This window comes from Hyperolius riggenbachi, chromosome 2 (assembly GCF_040937935.1).
Source record: "Hyperolius riggenbachi isolate aHypRig1 chromosome 2, aHypRig1.pri, whole genome shotgun sequence".
NCBI classification, from domain to species: domain Eukaryota; kingdom Metazoa; phylum Chordata; class Amphibia; order Anura; family Hyperoliidae; genus Hyperolius; species Hyperolius riggenbachi.
The window spans coordinates 311,105,993-311,128,506 of NC_090647.1; the positions used below are offsets into that span (position 1 = coordinate 311,105,993).

Genomic DNA, 22,514 nt, shown 5'->3' on the forward strand with positions numbered 1-22,514 from the left:
AAAACACCTATAAGATCTTCCTATTAATGCCACTTTAATAGAACTATTTAAGATCATGCATACAAAAAATACTGTGGCCTGCTATTTATTTACAAATACAGTGATAGCGTGATGCAACATGTGAATTGGCAGAAATATTAAGTGCAAATTAGCTTTGCCTTGGAGAACAGAACACCATGCTATTTCTAAACTCCCAAGTGGAACCTGACATGTATATAGGTTTGTCCTCATTCAGATACTGTACATTAGTAGCTTTCAGTTGTCAGTTACTACGTTTAATTCAGCTTAACAGTCATAGTGCACTGTGATAAACCACATGATCCAATTGGGCAGCACAGATTGCATAACACAGATTATGTAAACAGACATCAGATGCTGAATGAAACAACAGTCCTGACTGCTGCTTTACATTTCCACCAGTTTATTTTTGTCTTGATAAAGCAACTCAACTGCCCCCATTTTGTCTGAAATTTAGAATCCATAGGTACAGATAGGTGTATTTATTTCTCCTATTACCTAGCCATAGCTGCCAGTTACTTTACAAAGGCCATCTGTACCCTGCTCTTTACATTACCATTCAGCACACTGGCAGCCTATACAGTTTGCGGGGAGCAGCAGTGTAGTAAATAGTGTCGGCTAATGCAAGCGCTAGACTTTCAGTACCTGTAGATGCAGTCAGATCGAAGCACATACAGTACTGAGGAACTATGGCTAGCTGATAGACATAAGTCAAACTTATAAGTAAAGATCCCCTAAGATCATTACGGTCAAGAAATATAAGAGGAGTACCGGAATAAGAACTAGAACAACCAACAAAAATCTCCTATGAAGAGTACTACATAAGAGTATTCAAATTGAATATAGAGGCAAATCAAATAAACCTAAAAATTGCATCAACTAAAAAATATTTAGCATCTCAATGACCGTCCGTATTCACGTATTTGCTAAACCATGCTCATACCTTGACTGACCATGAAAGGCAACAACTGTGTACATACAACCTTTACGTTTGGGTAGACTAGTAGGATTTAAAGACTTGAAATATGCAACGTGCTTAGAACCACATCCATCTTCAGGCCCTCTACATGTCCCCTTTTAGGGGCTTACAAAATAACTAATGAGAGGGAGTTCTTCTTTAACATGCAATAACAATATCTCCATCCAATAAACGGTATTATTGTAAGCAACAGCCCCTAATACTTATTTAAGTAGAACAGAAAAAGACATGACCTGAATGCTGTGTACATTCTTATTAAGGGGTACATTAACCACTTTATCCACCACTACAGTATATGTACGTCCACTGTGACTTAATCTAAGCCATGAGGACGTATATATGTCTTGTAGCAAAAGCACAGCTGTGCACCATTGGGCTTGCTCCTGTGCACAATTCTAGCACCATCTGATGCAGCACTAATTGGTGAAACGGAATATATGTTCCCTGAACCAATAAAATTTGATTTTTACTATTAAAAATACTTTTATTTTCTCGAATCATAGTGAAAAATGCTCACTGTAGCATTATTTCAGAGTCATATATCTTCACTATAAATTGTGATAGGAACATAATTTGACGTGTGTGATAAACGTTAGAATTAGCCAAACAAAATGTGTGTTTTATCTATAGTAGCCCTTTTTATTTTATAATTGGAATTGGTAAAACTGAAGAATAATGTGTTTTTTCTATTGTTTTCCTCTTTTTCACTTTAAAATGCATAGAAAAAACTGTTGAAGGAAAACATGCCATACAATGAAAGTCTAGTTTGTCTTGAAAAAGACAATATATATGTATAGGTGTCATAAGTAGGGATAAAGTTATTGCTGATTAAAAAGGGACATAGCTAAAAGGTAAAAACTGCTCTGGTTAATAAGTGGGAAACAAGGTCTAGATGCAAAGTGGTTAAGTATGCATTACATGGCAAGGCAACATAAATACAAATCAATAAGGATACAACTGCAAAAATGTAAAAGCTCCAAGGCTCAGATATGCCTAGATTTCTATAAATGGAATTCTTGGCTTCTTACTGATCCAAGCATGATATTTCAGATGTTTGCCATTTGTGAATTGTTTCACACTTTTGTGAATTGTTTCACACTGTTACGTTAGGCTGTGGGCTGCTCTGCTCACATTGTACACAAAATAAGCAAGTTGATTCAAAAGAAAAAAAAAATTACAAGGCATTGCTCCTTATTATATATTAAAGGACTATTATATTTAACATATTGTAATACATTTCCTAGCATAAAAAAACACTCAAAGTTGTTCCTGATTAACCTAAATGTATTAATACTTGTCACGCCTTGTTTTTAGTACTTTTTGGCTTGCTGGATACTTACAAAGATTTTACATAGAGACAGTGAAAGACAGAGAAGGAGATTCATGAGAACGTCTGTGAATGAACCCCAATGTATCTTATAGTAATTATTTAGAAGCAGATGGGAACCTGAGGCAAGGTGCCCATTTCTCAGGAGGCAACATTGCTTATGATCAGCTTTAGTGACTGTAAAAGCATTTCCTTAATCAAATTTTTTATCACTGACCACTGTTTAACACAAACTCATCTGCCAGAGGAAAGACTGCATAAAGAGGACAGCAAAAGTGACACTGATTGTGCATAATAATATTTAAAGTAAATAAAGTCCCTGAGTTCTAAGCTGGATTCCCAATGCGCTGAAGCAAAACCAGACATTGTCATTCATGTTAAGACAGGTGTGAAGAAAGAAATTAATGAAATGAAACCAATGACCACTCCCAGTCCAAAACAAACACACATCCTGGCAGGAACCCACAACTAGTAAACATTGGCTTATTTAATTACTCTTGTCTTTCTGGTTTAATCCATATAGATAAATGTGTGTTGTACTGTTATAGGGTTAAAATGTTAAAACATTTTAAATACACAGTTGATTTGCTGCATATGGAAAGTCTTAGTAACCGAAAAATATGTAGTTCCATCCAGCCAGTACTATGATTCAGATAGCTTAAACAGCAAGCACAAGCACTTCTGTGCTCTTGCCCTTTTCCTTTTTTGCAACAAGGACACACAGAACATTCAAGTCTGGAAAGGGGTGACTTGAGGGGGTGGGCAGAAGCCAGCTCAGGGCCCCCTATTGTTACTAGAATTGGCCCTGCTTGGGCAAACCTCCTCCTCCGCCTATTGCCTGTACACTGTAGGACAGCAGCTCACTGGTGAGCTCCTGAATCTGTTATCAAGCCTACAATATTAAAGCTTTCCTGACAAATTTCTAAAGTTTTCTTTATCCAAAATGTTTTTTAAAGTTTTACCAATAACAAAAATTGAACATTGAACAGCAACAGAACATACAATATATATTTAGGGGTACAATTCCTAATCGTTCGTATGCTTAAATCCAGTTTTAAATGTATCAACAATTTACAAGAGACTTAATTTTAAATAAAAAAAAAATGAGTTTAACTTACCTGGAGCTTCTTGCAGCCCTCTGGAGTCCTCCTGTGCCCACAATGCCGGTCGAAGTCCCTCCGGGCCAGCAGCGGTGACTCCTGCTAAGCTGGCCGGTCACCGCCAGTCTGCGGCTACTGCGCATGCATGGCCCAAAGCCATGCACACCCTGATCGCATTTCAATGGTCAAGAGCTATCTGTGCATGCGCACCAGCAATTTCTGCATACTGTGCATGTGGAGAAAGCTCCTGCCCGCGGGAGCGCAATGAGGAGACACAAGGCCAGCCAGCTTATCAAGGGTCGCTTCTGCCAGAGTGACTTGGACTGGCGTTGTGGGCACAGGAGGACTCAACTGGGCTGCAAGAAGCCCCAGGTAAGGTAAGGTCAACTCATTTTTTTAAATTAGAGTTTAGATTTCCTTTAACCCCTTTCCCAACCGCCTAACGCCGATCGGTGTTGTGAAGGTGGCGGCCCCAGGACCGCCTAATGCCAAAAGGCATCAAGTCCTGGGGCGGGGTTTTGCAAAGGATCGCGTGCGCATCTGCTCCGTCATCAGTCTACCAGCTGCGATCACCGCTAGGAGACTGTTCGACGCAGTCTATTTACATTGTACAGCGCTGAAATCTACAGCAGTGCTTTACTGTAAAAAAACAAAAACAGCCTGCAGTAGCGATCAGAGCCCACGAATAGAAAGCTCTGTTGGTGGGCAGAAAAGGAACCAACATTCATTTGGCTGCTTAGTTGTATGGCTCTGCAGCAAGCTTTTAAAGCTGCAGAGGACCAAATTGTAAAAAATAGACTGGTCACAATAGGGTGTAAGCTTATGGTTCTAAACTGGATAAGTTTTGGAATAACAAAATATATTTTGTGTATAACCATTCATTTGGAACTCAATATGCAAGACTTACTGAAAAAAACAGTGGCTGACATACACAGATGGGAAGAAGGGGAGCTAAAAGGAAGAGGTTCAGAGTAAGGCTCTATTCACACCTGCGTTTTAAAATTGCTGGCGTTTTGCAGGAGTGATTTTTCCGCAATTTCACGTGGGAAAATCACTGAACACTGTGGCGATTTTGGCGCGATCGCGGTTTGCGCTTCTATAGCACTGAAACGCAATCGCCTTGAAATTGCCTGAAAATAGTACAGGCTACGCATTTGCGTTTGGCATTTTTGCCCGTTTTTGGGCGATTTGCGGCGATTAGCAATTAACTTGCTCCTGAGTTTTTTCCTAAGAGAGAAATATTCATCTTCTGGTTAAACCAACTTTTCAGCACTTTGCAAATAAAAAAAAAGTACCAAAAAGTTGGTGAATAAGTACTTTTCAAAATTATTCTAAGTATTTTCTTGTTTGAAAGTGGTTTGAAGGGCATTTTGTTGAAAAGGTGTGAAAATATAACCTAGGAGAAAACTGAGGAGAAAAAGTGAATTGCATATGGGCTGATGAGCAGAGAGTACTGCATTGCATGTAATGTATTGCATTCTGCCATACTCCTCATGCGGTAAGATTTTATGCGTGTTCTGCTTAACGTAGTTTAATGCATGCACCTCAATGTTAGCTAAATCCTTGTAATATCCTGCACTGAGGAGGATTTTTTTTCTCCTAGAAAAATGAAATGTCTATTTTAGGCCCGGTTCACATTAGCGGTGGCTATCCGGAATCGCCGTGCCGGAGCCACACCGCATGCGGAACGGACGAAACGGACGCACGGCATAGCAATGTAAGTCTATGCCACCGTTCACATGCGTCCGTTTCGTCCGGACCGGAGCCGGACCGGATCCGGACTCCGGCGTCCGTTCCAACATGCGCTATTTTTTGGTCCGGCTCCTCCGGCAGCCGTATCCGGGGCGGAGCCGGACTGCACCATCCGGCCAATACAAATCAATGAGAACCGGATAGCGCACAACACACTGGCTAAAAATCCGGATGTTCTACCCCACTTCCTATGAGGATTGTTGCGGCGATATTGGATCGGGGACACATGGGCAAGCATTTTGGAGTGGAGCAGCACGAGCTGGAGATGTTGGCAGCATGTTGGAGGTGGAGGTGAGTGCTAAACAGCGGAGGGCCTGATTCCACAGGTCCCCCTTCTGCTGACCTCCCAGACCCCAACATTTTTTTTGTTTTTTACGTAACTTTTGCCAAACGGATCCGGATCGCATCTTGATGAACACCTGATGCAACCTGACCGGATCCGGATCGGATCCAGATCAGAACCGTACGGTTCCGATCCGGATCCGGTCAGGTCATCCGGTCCGTTTGGCAGACAACCGCAAGTGTGAACGGGGCCTAATAGACAAAGACAGCCTGTCTCCTTGGACAACTATACAGAGTACTAAGAGAAGACTGGAGTGTTGGGCAATAGCCCCATCCTCAAATCTGTTTATTCATCATTACAACAGTAAATTAATCTCTGGGAGGGCAAAAAAAAAGTTAAAGGGGCACTATGGCAAAAAATTGTAAAATTTAAAATATGTGTAAACATAGACATAGAAGTATGTTTTTTTCCAGAGTAAAATGAGCCATAAATTACTTTTCTCCTATTTTGCTGTCACTTAGAGTAAGTAGTAGAAATCTGACAGAAGTGACAGGTTTTGGACTACTCCATCTCTTCATAGGGGATTCACAACAAGGCTTTTATTCTTTATAAAGATATTCCCTAAAAACGATGTAAACAATTATGCCGGCCAGCTTTCCCTGCTCGCTACAAAGTTTTTTGCCAATTGGACAGAGCAACCGCCATTCACTAAGTGCTTTTGAAAATAAATAAATCCCTGAGAATCCCCCATGAAGAGATGAACTAGGCCAAAACCTGTCGCTTTTGTCAGATTTCTACTACCTACTGTAAGTGATTTTTTTATTTTATTTTACAATTGTTTTGCTATAGTGCCCCTTTACACCTCTGACAGCAGTAACAATTAGTTGTGATCATTGGAGCTATCAATTTGGGGTTTTGTGCAAGAATTCCCTCTATTCTGTGCTGGTCAAAACACATCCTCCTGCTTCTCCTCCTCCTCTCCCCATAGGACAGTACATGCCGCTTGGCTGTGCTGAGAGTGTATGATCCATCACTTCCTGGCAGCTGCTTGTCAGCTGGAACAATCATAAACGATTGTTTGGTAGCAACAATCTAAGTATTTCTACAAGGCTTTAGTGAGCTTTTTTCAACCCTGAACATGCATGCCCTTTGCCATTTCCCAAGTGCAGTGCCCTTTTTTCCTAGTGTTTGTGTTTGAGTGTTATAGTGCCAAAACAGCTTAGTTTCCTGTATAAATGCTCTGAACTGCCAAATCTCTGTGGGTTTCTTTTATTTTCTTCCTTCTAAAAATGTGCACCCTAATTATATGCACTCTTAATTTATACATATTACATGTGAGTGCAATTAGCATGCACATATGCACATACAGTATATAATCATCAGAATGCAAAAATTATAATATAATAAACTAGAATGCAACAAGCTGAGCTATTCAGGTGTGCAACACAGTATGAAGGAACTTGTTTCCAAAAGACAGCACATTGACCTATTGACCTATTGTGTAGTACAGGAGTTCTATGATCCAAAACTCACCTTCTAAAATCCGCTAGTTTTCATACTGTTTGCTTAAAGATGGCGTGCAAGTTTGAAAACAGACATACCCTCATTTACATGTTGATTTAAAGAGTAATTGTAGTGACATATATAACCGAATGCAGTAAATTATTCAGGATGTCCACTTTTACAGTAATTTTCCAGCTTTTAGCATCAGAAAAACTTCCTATATCTAGCTGCATATTGGTATGTAGCCCCGCCCTCCCAATGATGTCACAGCCTAAGCTGTTTAGCTATGCAGAATTTTAATCCCAGAGCACTCTGGGAGACCAGGTATTATCTTCACTGGGTTAAGGTGGGTACACACGTCAGATAAAAGTCTTTGGAAAATGTAAGATCACAGACCAATTTTACCCCCTTCCATGTAGTATGAGAGCCATACTCTACACAGTCTATTCTATGGAGCTGAGCACCCCCATCAGATAAAAATCTTTGCAAGATGCTGAAAACAAGGATGCTGTACACATTCAACAGATCAATATCTGCAAAAGATCTGTTCCTGCAAAAATGCATTCATAGTCTATAATATCTGCAGATCTCGTACACACCTTGTTTAACGGACAATTATCTGCAGATCAGATCCACCAGGATGGATCTTCAGATCGGCAGATAATTGTCTGATCTGCAGATGAATGTCCGTTAAACAAGGTGTGTATGAGATCTGCAGATATCATAGACTATGAATGCATTTTGCAGGAACGGATCTTTTGCAGGTACTGATCTTTTGCAGATACTGATCGGTTGCATGTGTACAGCATCTTGCAAAGATTTTTATCTGATGGGGAGTTCAGCTCTATAGAAAAGACTGTGTAGGTATGGCTCTCATACTACATGGAAGGGGGTAAAGTTGGTCTGTGATCTTTCATTTTCCAAAGACTTATATCTGATGTGTGTACCCACCTTTAGGAGTTCTCAGAAACATTACACAGAGATGCACCTGACAGAGACTAAATACTTTATAAATTAATATTGTAAAAAAATAAGCAATTTTATCCATTGCATTATTTTCCAGGACTGTGGAGTCGGAGCAATTTTGGGCACCTGGAGTCGGAGTTGGAGTCAGAGTCGTGGTTTCAGAAACTGAGGAGTCGGAGTCGCATGATTTTTGTACAAAATCCACAGCCCTGTTAAGTATTAGACTAAGGAGTCAGAGTCGAGGAGTCGGAGTCTGAGCAATTTTGGGTACCCGGAGTCGGAGTTGGAGTCGTGGTTTCAGAAACTGAGGAGTCGGAGTTGGAGTCAGAAGATTTTTGTACCGACTCCACAGCCCTGTTATTTTCAGGGCTGCGGAGTCGGAGTCGGAGTCGTGGAGTCGGGCAATTTTGGGTGCCTGGAGTCGGAGTCGGAGTCGGGAAAAAATGCACCGACTCCGACTCCTAATGAATTTGTAACTGTAATTAAAATAGAAAATATGATAAAATGTTCTATTTCTCAGATAATAGTCATTAAAAATAATGTATATATACAGTATATATACAGTAATAGCTGTGCTTAGTATACAAAAATGAAATAAACCAATCAAAATTAGTTACTTGTGCTGCTTCAATAAAGCAGTCCACGTATTTTTAAGGTCAGATATACATATCTGATTGTGACTGTATATATGATGTGTACACAGGAATCTCTTATATATACTAAATAACATCTATGCTGTAAGAATAAAGCCTGATGTGTAGCTATGTCACTAATAGAGATGGTCAACAAGATGGAAATAATTCTGCATTGATGCTGATTTATGCAAATGTATGCACTCCCTTTGCTGATGAAATAAAATAATTTGATATGTTATTAAAATTTGGTTTGGTGACTACAAATTAAAGGGTAACTGAGACGGATGAAAAGTAAAGTTTTATACATACCTGGGGCTTCCTCCAGCCCCCTTCAGGCTAATCAGTCCCTCACTGTCCTCCACCACCCGGATCTTCTGCTATGAGTCCCAATAATTCAGTCAGTCAGCGGCTCCCACAGCCAGGAACATTCTGCACCTGCGCAATAGTGCTGCACAGGTGTAGTATGCTCCTGGCGGCGGAGTGTGTGCATGCGCACTACGCCTGACTGGCTCAAGTACCTGGACTCATAGCAGAAGATCCAGGTGGTGGAGGAGGACAACGAGGGACTGATTAGCCTGAAGGGGGCTGGAGGTTACCCCAGGTATGTATAAAACTTTAATTTCATCTGTCTCAGGTTTACTTTGTTACACAGTAGTACTATACTCTACATATGCACTCCCCACAGAGCTGCAGGGAATCCACTGAAAATGCTGTGCACATTGAACACAGAGGTGTTGTCTGTTTACAATCTCCTTATTCCCCTGCAGAGTACCTGCACATCATTCTTACATATACCCACACTTACATTGCCTAGGGCCTGATAGATGTTCTTTGTTCCGGTTTGTACCTTTTACAAGTACTCTTACCAAGGACTAGTTTTAGTCTAAAGGGAATAAATATAGTAGTCTACATATCCTTCTCACTTCAGTTGTCTTGTAAAATTCCTAAGCGTTGGCAGTTATGAGACGAATTTCATGTTACATACTTTTAATCAACAAAATTGTAATATGCAAATTAGAGGAGTCGGAGTCGTGGAGTCGGAGTCGGAGTCAGTGGAATCCTAAACTGAGGAGTCGGAGTCGGTGGATTTTTGGACCGACTTCACAGCCCTGGTTATTTTCACCACAGTTCCACTTTTATGCCCTAATTGAGGCTAATTTTTTTAAGGTGCATATTATGTGAAATACAGAAATTTGCAACGCACAAAGTTTTGTCATTCCACAAACGATTTCTGTATTATTCATATTTTATTACCTAGCTTGTGTGTTCCTGTGGGAATGTCATATTCATCTTGGTTACACTTAATTGTCTGTACACTGTCCATATTCTGCTGTCCCCTATCCATCATCACCCAGATGAGGCAATCAGGGAGGAGCTAGGAGAGGAGACCAGCCAGTCTTCTATTGTAAACATAGACCTGGCCATCCCACTGTGCTGCTGTTTAACTTGTATGGCTGTCACTGAAACACTGCAATACTACAGGTCTACAGAGTCTCATTAGTCCCTCCTAAATCTTCTTTCCTGTGTGTATTATCAAGAATTTACCCTTACCACACATTCCCTACTGTGGCAAGAACTGTGATGAATGGTTCCTTAGTGCAGGCACACCAGGGTGCTGAAAGGTACACAGCTTGGGGAGCATTAAAGGAATACTATCGATTCACATATTTTTTTCAATTGACACAGGAATTGTTTGGGAAGTGCTGCTAAGTACAGGTGTATACATTTTAGTAGCAACTTCTTTGTTTACTGTTATCAAAATACATTCAAACTTTACTGACGCCAAAACTGAAGGCTGACTGAGCCATGAGGAGAGGGGAAATTCCCCTCACACTTGATCAGTTAACTCTATGTGTAGCTCTGTGTGTGACAGAGAAGAGAGCTCCCAACAGCTGCAGCTCCTGTGTCCTGTGTTTCTGACTGACGTGTCTGAAGAGAGCAGAGGAAATGTAACTAATTGTCACAGCTTTTCATACTGTTTTTGCTTTCAGAGTTTGATATGTTTGATATTTGCCTTCTGTAGTCTGATATGCAACTCTGCCTGTGCATTGAAGCAGACACCCCTTCTGAAATTGATTTGTCTCAATATAGCCAAATCCTACACACAATAAATTATAGCTTTTGCCTCATATATTTAACATGAAAAGTAGGAAAATGTTTACACAGCTACTTAGACATTATTTGCACACTGTCATTTTAGAACACTTGGGTATCGATAATATTCCTTTAAGTGGGGGGAAAAAGAGAATGATTTACTATGCACATAGCAGGAAGGATCTGCAATTGCCGTGCTGGCTACAAAAATTGCAGTAGGAGGAGGTGGGCTAAGTCAGATAATATGCTCTGTTTTGGTAAAGAAACTTCAGCTCCTCTGGCAATAAGGAGCTACTTGTCAGATATCACACTATTCTTACCCCCAACACACCTCCTGCCCAGAACTCTAATGTGCGCCTCCCTTTGGGCAAACCCCTCCTTTTTTTTTACTCAAATAGGACCCCTAAAACTTTCAGCAACTACATTATGCTGGGCTTTTCATCCGGGTCACCATTGGATCCTGAAGGATCATCACTGCTTTTTAAAATATAGGAAATCCTGGGAATACTCCATAAGAATATGGATTATCCCAAAATGTGTTCGATTTTTATATCTACTTTAAGCGATCACGGGAAAAAAAAAAAAAAAGGATTTATGCTGCATTTTATCCTGGGTCAGATGTACATCTCGTGTATGTGTACACATGCATTTAAAAAAAATTATTACAGTAATTCTTAAAATACCACTTATTTTAAATATGACTGAACCATTATATTTACTTATTTTAAATATGGAACTCACGGAGTAAGCCTGTATGTGGAGGAGAAGTTGGTGAGGAGAGTTCTAAACACAGGCATGATTCACAAAGCTTTTTCACCTGTTTTCACCTTATCTATGTTACTTTTTTAAGCTCCCAAAGAGCAAAAATATAATATAATTAAGGTTAAAAAAATATTGAAAAGAAGTTAATCAGGAACAACTTACTTTGAGTTATTATTTTGCTTGTAAATGTGCTGAAAGGTTATTTTTATCAATTAGGTGATAAATAAATCATTTAGGAGAAGTTTTGTGAATAGATCCCATTCAATCAGACACAAAAGGCACATTATATCGTTCCCACCATGAAATGCAGCAATACAGACACCATACTGCATTTTCAACAAATGGTGACCTCACTAGAGCGAGTTAATTAATGCATCCAATCAAAGGAAACAAATGGTGTAACCTTTTTGTTGCAGTCAGGACTCATGGCCATGTAAATAATATGATAAAATCATCGTATGGTCTTTATTTTGGATCATATGAATAAAATCAAGGGGGACTGTCATTCTGGTACATACAAACCCTTCTCTACACATTATCAAGGAGCTTTAGTTATGTACTCCTCTTAGGATGTGCATAGTACTTATTACTCATTTCCAATAATCCATGGCAGATATCATACGCCTAATAAATTCTCAATTTACTTCCCATGAATGCTTTATATGTAACCCTTTCTTGGCAAGAACCCAAGGCCTTAAAAAAACAGCACATATTTAGCACATGTGATTTTGTTGTTGCCTCCAAAAGTACACAAATTGGCCTCAATTCACTAAGCTTAAAGAGGAACTCCACTGAAAATAATGTAATAAAAAAAGTGCTTCATTTTTACCATATTTATGTATAAATGATTTAGTCAGTGTTTGCTCATTGTAAAATCTTTCCTCTCCCAGATTCACATTCTGACATGTATTACATGGTGACATTGTTACTGTGGGCATGTTATGTAGCTGTTTCTAGCTGTTCTGGCTGTTAGACAGCTCTAAACAGCCATTTCCTGTCTGTGAACAGTGTTACATTGTGGCAGTTTGCCAGGAGTACCGCGGTATTCAGAGCCTCTAGTGGGAGTGGTTTCAGCACAAAATCAGTCACACAGCGCCCCCTGATGGTCTGTTTGTGAAAATCATTCTATTTCTCATGTAAAAGGGGGTATCAGCTACTGATTGGGATAAAGTTCAATTCTTGGTTGGAGTTTCTCTTTAACTCCTGTCTTTATTAACTCTTCTGAGCTGTTTTACAGTTATCACCATGGTGATATAATTGTGATAACTGTAAAACAGCTCAGAAGAGTTATTAAAGACAGGAGTTAACCTTAGTGAATTGAGGCCAAAGTCATTTGTAATCCTGTCTACCTTCTCAGATTTGTCCCACAGGGCTAATACTTACTGTATTTGAAGCTGTAGTAAACTGGTTACTAGAATTAAGCTTGGTGCATTTCTATTGCGTTTTGTAGGATTTGAGTGTGAAAAGGGACAGGATTGTGATTTAACATCTATTCAAAACTTTAAACAACGACTTGAAGTTCACAGTCGTAGCATTCATTGGGGCACTTGATTAACCTCCCTGGCGGTACGATTACTTCCAGATTTTATTGTTTAAAAGCGGAGCAATTTTTTCACATGCTTTTAGACCCTTAAAATCATACTGCTAGATAGATCTGTGGCAGCCCTGCACATGACACACCTTCCATGGATCCAACTCGGGATTACCACTCTGAGCTACAGATTTTGGGGTTACCGCCAAGGAAACTGAATGTGTGGCGGGTAGATGGCCTTGGGCAGCCTGCTGAGGTTTCAACATTCAAAATTTTACAGTTAAGTGTGGCAAGTCTATCAAAACCAAAGCAAGAGAAATTGGAGCCAATTTGTGGAATAGTGGAGAAGCTGCTTGAGCAATTCACAGTAGCAAGAAAAAGTATGTGAACCCATTGGAATTATATGGATTTCTGCACAAATTGGTCATAAAATGTGATCTGATCTTCATCTAAGTCACAACAATAGACAATCACAGTCTCCTTAAACTAATACCAAACATGGTCAAAATGGGTGTTGCAACAGGACAATGACCCAAAGCATAGAAGTAAATCAACAAGAGAATGGCTTAAACAGAAGACAATACGGCTTCTGGAGTGGCCCAGTCAGAATTCCGACCTCAACCCGATTAAGATTCTGTGGCATGACCTCAAGAAAGTGATTTACACCAGACACCCCAAGAATAATGCGGAACTGAAACAGTTCTGTAAAGAATGGTCAAGAATCTCTCCTGACTGTTGTGCACGTCTGATTTGCAACTACAAGAAAGGTTTAGTTGAAGTTATTGTTGCCAAAGGAGGTTCAACTAGTTAGTAAATCCAAGGGTTCACATACTTTTTCCACCTGCACTGTAAATGTTTACATGGTGTGTTCAATAAAAACATGGAAACATGTAATTATTTGTGTGAGTTTAAGCAGCCTGTGATTGTCTATTGTTGTGCCTGAGATGAAGATCAGATCACATTTTATGATCAATTTGTGCAAAAATCCATATAATTCCAAAGGATTCACATACTTTTTCTTGCTACTGTATCTGATCCCTTGATTAGAGCATCTGCTCTGGTAACATACTAGTTTCCTTGCATTAATTTTGACAAATCTGCCCGTGTGACCCCTTAACAGCTGGGAAACCCCCCTGCACAAACCTGTGAATATGCATCAGTGATTTCACACCTCCTGGGGCTGCACTCCAACTCCCTTTGGTCCCCAGACAATCCCCTATCAGACATATATGTAGTCTCTCTAACGTTAGCCATGCATGCAGACTGTTTGCTCTCCAGTTTGATAGTCAACCTTGACCATCCCCATTCATATCCAGTCAAAATGACTCTCATACTATACAGTTGTTCAGTTCTGGGACACAGTCAAATTTAAAACCAATATATTTATGCTGCCAGCCTAACAACCACCTTACAAACCAGCTGTTTGTATTCAGTGGGGTGCATGGTATGTACTGTATAGTGCTAAAGTTAAATTCAATAAAAAGATGCACTAGACCTTTGATTTTGTTGGCATCAAGTAAGCATGATTACCACTGCAAACCTCTGAACAGCCAGCAAGACTAGCTAAACCTAGAAGCATTTTGCAGGGATATGCTGAACTAAATCAATCACTTTAAAGGTTATGAGGACTGTGCTGCTAATTGGGCAGTATGTGGATTATAACTATGACTGCGATAGTTTAAGCAAACTTGTCATTTTAAGAAATGATACTGCAGATCAGCCTGGTCCCTTCTTTCTGTAATCCACCCCCTTCCTGTTCAAATCCAAATCAGACCTAATGAGAAGATTACAAGTCCCAGATTTAATATTCAGTTTAGAGATATTTGAGCAATGCTGAGACACACAGTGTGGCAGTTTGTTGCAGGCAGCAGGGGCAAGCAGTGAATGCAGGGAACAGCCATAGCACTGTTGTATATAGTATACATACTGCTAATAAAAAATGTTCATGAAACAACAGACATGCAGATGCCTTCGCAGGGGCAAAACAGTAATGCATTAGAATTGCGTTATTGACCAGAAAGCCATTTAGAATCGATTTAGCAGTAAAATTATCTTTTGTATCCAGAGTGCAAGGATGTCCCATGTGTGCTTCTGTATGTGTCATATCAGCAGCATGTGCTGGGAATCCATGATGGCTGTTTCTATATGACATGCCGCCTACATTCTTTGTTCTGTAGGTTCTAGCTCTGATAGGATATTCTTACATACTAATGGGTGCAGCAGAGAGGCCTGCAGTTTTACAGGCTAGGACAGCTGTGGGATATTCTCTTATCTGCTGAATGGCACTGTGGAGACCCTGGTCGCAATGACAGTTCAAAATCATGCAGCACAAGGGTTGCAAAGCTGCATCCTTTACCAACTATTTGTACACTAACCATGTTACTTTTCTATAGCGCTATTAATATTATATAGTAAAAAAATAAAATGCAGGGGGTGAATCTTATGAAGAATTACTTTGAAGTGCAATTTAATTTCAAATGCAACTTTGCTGTCAAAGCCATAAACCACTGAAGCTGAAACACCTACATGGAATGCTTTTCCTCAGCTCCCTGCATGCGGAGTTTCAAATCAGCATGTTCTGCAGGTTCTCAATTTCCATCAACTAGTCATCACTCCTTTCGGCCATTAGAGGGCATTGCTCAAGGCTGTGGAAGCCTCTTCAACACGTGTGCATGCGTGTGAGAATTAGATGACAGGCTGTGTATTGATAAGCATCGCAGAGTAAAACCTCACATGTGGGTTTTGATATTTAGGGGTTTACAGTTGAGCAGCAGTGGTATTTTAAGCTTGCATTCTAAATGTATATAACTTTTTGAGTCATAATGTAATATGTTGCCTCCTCATTATAGTCTTTACCATAAAAACATACAGAAAGCACCAATGGTAACCTAAATGGACAGCTGGTTCTAGTAATGGCCAGTATACAGGATATAACTTCCAGAGTTCTTACTTAATCTTGGTTGGCATTGCTATCTCGTTGTAGTGACTCCCATTTCACATTCCAAAGTCCTCTTTGCACTGGTAAACTTCCACAAAGACCATCCATGTGCAGCAGCTTATGATTCAGTAAAACCGAAGATCTGTGTGGTATGAACAAGTGCACATACAAAAAATAAAAACACATCTCGGAATAAAAAGTTATCCTGATTCCAGGTGAGGTTGGAACTGTGATCAAGGGCCTTTCCAGTTTAGGAAATTGAAATGTGAGCAGCAGTGACAGCCACTATACAAAGCAAACATCTGCTTTTAGAAATTGTGCAAAGAATGATGATGAATTAACCTCCAGTAAATTTGTTTACAACAAGCTGGTGCTTCTAGTGCCACTACATACCTCTGCAATGCTGGAGAAGCAGAAACAACCTCTTTTCTAGCACTTAAATGGGTCAAGGCACTTTGCACAATTCGCTGTGGCTTCTACCAACCAGTGATTTTTCAGTTTTACAATTTGTCAAGTGCATTCGTACATGTGGCAAACAACTGGTTTGAGACAGGAAGGCACGCAGGAGTCAGGTCATCATTGGAAAAAACACCCTATTGCTTTGAATAACCTAGCTCCATTTTGCCTCAACGTAAGACCATATGGCACCAACACACTTCAGGGGAAACATGGAGAAGTGAGCATTCAATTCTTTGTGGTTGGTTTGTCATGCTCTGTGGAAAGTGAGTCCCCTGTTGTGAACATGGCATAGATCTGATGTCTTGTCTTGTAATATTCCATACTAATCCATATAATGCATCTCTTTAAAAAGGAGGAAACAGCAATGACACCAGAACCAAGGTGACCTGTGGCTGAACGTTGTTTTTACAAATTGAAGTGGCCTTATTGTGCTGGTTTTGTGAAACACATGGTGTGGGAGGAATCCTCAAGGGACGTTTTCTATGCTTCTAGATTACCTCGTTGAATCTTGGTTGCTTGGATGGGAAAACAACAGATTTAGCTTTTGTTTAAGGCTTAAAACTGTTTGTTTTATCCAGTACACATAAGCATAAACCTGCAATACGCCTTCCACCTTCTCCACTGCAGCACTGCGCTGAGCTTTTCAGGTTATCTGCTTACAGTATTGCATTTCAAGTTTTCAGGGAATTTACTGTGGCAACCAAAGGAGATCTGCTGAAATGGTGCGCTCTTACATTCCCACAACATGCAAAAAACAGCATTGTCTTCATTACTGTCTGAAGTAATTCCAAGTTAGTCCTGTAGGATATTACAAGAATTCTCAGTTTGCTGTGAGGTACCCTTTGTGGGTAAGGCTCTAGACTTCAGAAAATAAACTGCTCTGAGCCAATGAGGTACGATATGGGTCAAACAACTCACATATCAAAAAAGTCTACAAGAAAAACTGAGGCAGGTCATCAGGCAAAATACATGGTGCGTAATGTGTCTTGGTGAACTTGTACTGCCTTTGCTAAGGCCTGTGGGTCCCTCCCATTGCTTTGTCCAGAGATATGGCTACCTTCACCACTGAAAGAGATGTAAACAACCATCAAAGATCCCACTAGGAAGATTTGACAAAAGTAGCTTGATTTCAAAGAGTAAACTGTAAACAGAGCCACATACCTATCATGTTCCTTATCTACTAGGTGGTATCGTGCTCTGAATGCCACCAGTCGAGCATAATAAGCTGGTGCAGGTATGGAAACAGACCTTGTACAACGGACATATGTGTGACATAGCTGGTAGGTAAGAATCTGAAGTTCATCGGCTGTAAACCGGTTATCATCCCAGAGGACATAGTAATGTGATGGACGGCTGGTGCCCTACACAGCAAAAACAAAAAACAGAAACCCTGTTAGAATGGCTAGAAGTTCCACATTAGAGCACAGTGTTACATTCTTGCAACTACCTCAGATCAGTAAGTAAACAGCATTGTATTGCATAATGCTTAGTAGTAATGAGATGACAATCTTTAAAGGGACACAATGTACTTTACCTGGATACCTGCATGACTGCACAGATAAAAATCAAACTCAAAGGGATGTGTGATATTGGTGTCTACAGTTGTTCCGGCAGGAATGTTTCCACTTTTTCCAATCTGTGAACACAAACATGGGGTGTTAGCGAAATACTTTGTAAATAAAGTATTGGATACTAACTAAACAAAAAGCTATTGCGTTGTAAATGACTTATCATTCATACCAAGACATCCAAAAGTATAGAAACATAGAAAATGTATTGCAATGTTATTTGGGATGGACTCCCTTCAGCTAAGGTAGAAGCAGCAGACTGATGCTACCCTGACAATATGAATCCAAACCCATGATTACACCATTCTTCAGAGGTGAAGATCCAATGGTCTGCATGTCCTACCTCCTAGTACACTAAGCAATAACTCACTTCTCTGAGGATCATCCCCAAAGAGGCACAGCTTACGTCTAGGGATGTCAATGAGGTGCCAATAATTATATGTTGATGCAACTTGTATGGAAAATTCTACAGCTTGCAAATTAAATGCAGCAGCTACTGTGTTTAAAATGTTGCATCTCAAACTGCATACATTAGCAAGAACTGAATTATTAGCATTTCCTTGACCATCCTTTTATACATTCAATTACTGTAGCTGAGTATATACTCCAATGATCTTCTGTGACCCCAATAAACAATGAGGGTCCTTTCACACTGTGCATGCTGCATGACTGATGCCATCAGTCCATCCATGAGTTCATATGGTATATTTCATAAGCTATGTGATCTCAGCCTGGTTTCCAAGAAGCTGTATTGGTACTTTTCTGTAGCTTAACCACTTCACCTCCACTGGTTCTTCCCCTTAAAAAACTAGAACAATTTTCACCTGTCAGTGCTCCTTCCATTCATTAGCCTATAGCTTTATTACTACTTACAGTGGAATGCGACAGTTTGGACAACCTTGTATGCCAGCTATATGTGCCACAGTATAGATATGCCAGCTATAGTTTCCGCAGTATAGGTATGCCAGCTATATGTGCCACAGTATAGATATGCCAGCTATAGTTTCTGCAGTATAGGTATGCCAGGCCAGCTATGGGGTTCCTCCCTCCCATCTGATCCCCCCTCCTTCCAATCCATCCGATCTCTCCTCCCTCCATCCCTGCCCAATCCAATCCCCCCCTCTCTTCCTGCCAATCCCTGGGGGCTGCTGAGAGATGAGCAAACGTGGTATAACTCACCAGAGACTCTCTCCAGCGACAATCGCCCATTCTCCTCCGCCACCGCTCCAGACTACTGTTCACTATACCGGAGACGTGGCTGATGACGTCATCAAGCCGCATCTCCAGTATAGTGAATAGTAGTCCGGAGCTGTGGCAAAGGAGAATGGGCGATGGTCGTTGGAGAGTGAGTTATACATTTGCTCATCTCTCGGCAGCCCCTGGGGAGTGACAGGGAGGGGGGGGGGGGGGAATCTAATGAATCGGAAGGAGGGGGGGATCAGATGGGAGGGAGGATCAGATGGAGGGAAGGGAAGATCAGAGGAGGTAATTTGCAAAGCAGCAGGGTGAGGGGGACATGCCACTACTCTGCCCTGCCTGCTCTATGCAGGCTTCACTGGGACTGATGGATGCAGGTTGCCACATTGTGGGTAGCTCAGATCGCTACCCACAATAAAAAAAAACAGAGCCGGCGGCGCAGAGCAGCTAGAAATCTCCCCGGCTGCATTGACAAGCCTGGCTCGTCAATACCGACTTCAGCAAGTTTTAGCTGGACGAGCCAGGCTCGTCCATACCACTAGGGTGGTTAAATATATCATATAGGAGACACACACAATGATATTTGAGAAGTGAAATGAAGTTTATTGGATTTACAGAAAGTGCGCAGTAGTTGTTTAAACAAAATAAGGCAGGTGCAGAAATTTGGGCATCACAAAAAATAAATAAAATCAATATTTAGTAGATCCTCCTTTTGCAGAAATTACAGCCTCTAAGCGCTTCCTGTAGGTTCCAATGAGAGTGGATTCTGGCTGAAAGTATTTTGGACCATTTCTCTTTACAAAACATCTCTAGTTCATTCAGGTTTGATGGCTTCCGAGCATGGACAGCTCTCTTTAACTCACACCACAGATTTTCAATTATATTCAGGTCTAGGGATTGAGATGGCCATTCCAGAACGTTGTACTTGTTCCTCTGCATGAATGCCTAAGTGGATTTTGAGCAGTGTTTAGGGTCGTTGTCTTGTTGAAATATCCAGCCCTGGCACAGCTTCAGCTTTGTCACAGATTCCTGGACATTGGTCTCTAGAATCTGCTGATACTGAGTGGAATCCATGCGTCCCTCAACTTTGACAAGATTCCCAGTCCCTACACTGGCCACACAGAACCACCACCATATTTTACTGTAGGTAGCAGGTGTTTTTCCTCCATGTATAACGCCCAATAACTCAATTTTAGTTTCATCAGTCCACAGCACCTTATTCCAAAATGAAGCTGGTTTATCCAAATGTGCTTTAGCATACCTCAAGCGGCTCTGTTTGTGCTGTGGGTGGAGAAAAGGCTTCCTCTGCATCACTCTCGCATACAGCATCTCCTTGTGTAAAGTGCGCCGAATGGTTGAATGATGTACAGTGACTACACCTGCAGCAAGATGATGTTGTAGGTCTTTGTTGCTGGTCTGTGGGTTGACTCTGACTGTTCTCACCATTCATCGCTTCTGTTTATCTGAGATTTTTCTTGGTCTGCCACTTTGAGCCTTAACTTGAAATGAGCCTGTGGTCTTCCATTTCCTCAATATGTTCCTAACTGTGGAAACAGACAGCTGAAATCTCTGAGGCAGCTTTCTGTATCTTTACCCTAAACCATAATGGTAAACAATTTTTGTCTTCAGGTCATTTGAGAATTATTTTGAGACAACCATGTTGCTACTCTTCGGAGAAAATTAAGAGAGGAGGGAAACTTACAATTGGCCACCTTAAATACTTTTTCTCATAATTGGATTCACCTGTGTATGTAGGTCAGGGGCCACAGAGCTTACCAAGCCAATTTGAGTTCCAATTCTAAAGGTTTTGGGATCAATAAAAAGACAACAGTGCCCAAATTTATGCACCTGCGTAATTTTATTTAAACATTTATTGCGTACTTTCTGTAAATCCAATAAACTTCATTTTACTTCTCTAAAATATCACTGTGTGTCTCCTATATGATATATTTAAATGACATTTTTTATCATAACAACCAACGATTTATACAGGAAAATCATGATTATTAATACGGTTGCCCAAACTTTCGCATCCCCCTGTATCACAACAAAACAATCTATATCTTGTTTTTTTCGCCACCAGTTACACTTTCTTTGGGGGGTACTTTTTGCTAAGAATTATTTTATTCTAAATGTGTTTTAACAAGAAATAAATAAGGCAAATAAATAAATAAGACAAATAAATAACACAAAAAAAAAAATATAAGAAAAAAAATTATTTCTCAGTTTTCGGCCATTATAGTTTTAAAATAATAAATGCTACAGTAATTGAAACCTACACATTGTATTTGCTTTTTATCCCGGCTATTGCAACGTTCAAAATATTTCCCTAGTACAATGTATGGGGCCAATATTTTATTTGGAAATAAAGGTACATTTTTTCAGTTTTGTGTCCATCACTAATTACAAGCCCATAATTTATAAAGTAACAGTAATATACCCTGTTGACATATATATTCAAAGGTAAGAGGTAAGGGGTGAGAGGTAAGGGGTTAATATTAAATGTAATAAAAAAAAGTCTGTTAGTGTAAAAAAAAAAAAAAAAAATATGTCAGATGTAGTGTTAGTATTTGGCCACAAGATGTCCTCAAGCATAACATCCCTATGCATAGTATTACTACGCAATCAGGAAGTTATGCGTGGACGTGTAAGTATCGGCTTTTGTGAATGACAGTGCTGTCGCATGGATAGCGCCGGTCATTCACACAGGGATTTGGTTAAGATACACTTATTGATTTCCCCTGAAACTGACACTAAAGTGTGGGAAGAATATCTTGTGAAACTGAGCAGTGATTGGTAAAAAGTACTCTGACCTGCTGACTGCTTTGAACAAGGCCACAGATACTGTGGATTGCCTACATGTACCTGTAAAATCTACATTAATGAATTAACTACTACTAGGACTAATTTGTTTTTAGGTTTTTGGGGGGGTTTTTTTTGCTTCTGATTAGCATAGTTAACAGACAGGAAATGCTGAGGGTCACTGTGACCCTGCAATGTGCTCTCACGGTCTGCATTTGTTTTAGGTCCATAGTAAATCTTGGTATCCCTGTGCTGCCATAGTTTCTAACCAATGTCTCTGGGCTGGTAGTGTTTACATCTTATAAAACTGCCATTTCTTCTTACTTGAAATACCAATTTAAATTCTGTTGCTAATGATTTATGGGCGTCTTAATTTTTTTTAAACTCTTTTTATTGAAGAATGCAATGCAATATTAAAGCAAAAATGTAACCAAGGATTGAACTTGTCCCAATCTGTTGCGGATACCCACCTCAGAGAAATCTTTACCTTTTCTCAAATGGCTCATCAGGGTACTCTGTGTGACTGATATTGTAGTGAAACCTCTCCCACAGCGTGATGTCAGTACCAGGGTGCTGACATCACACTGTGGGTGCCTTGTT

General features: G+C 40.2%; 1 protein-coding gene across 1 annotated transcript in view; it reads right to left on the reverse strand.

Moving 5' to 3' along the window:
• Positions 1–14,732: 14,732 nt before the first annotated feature.
• The window catches only part of LOC137546527 (protein argonaute-1), an 83,209-nt gene continuing 75,427 nt past the window's right edge, over positions 14,733–22,514 (reverse strand). The window contains exons 17-19 of the mRNA XM_068269092.1: positions 17,882–17,983; positions 17,509–17,708; positions 14,733–17,412 (exon numbers count right to left, since the gene is read on the reverse strand). Of these exons, the coding sequence (XP_068125193.1) occupies positions 17,304–17,412; positions 17,509–17,708; positions 17,882–17,983 (411 nt within the window). The 3' untranslated portion in view covers positions 14,733–17,303. The remainder of the gene's footprint in view (positions 17,413–17,508; positions 17,709–17,881; positions 17,984–22,514) is intronic.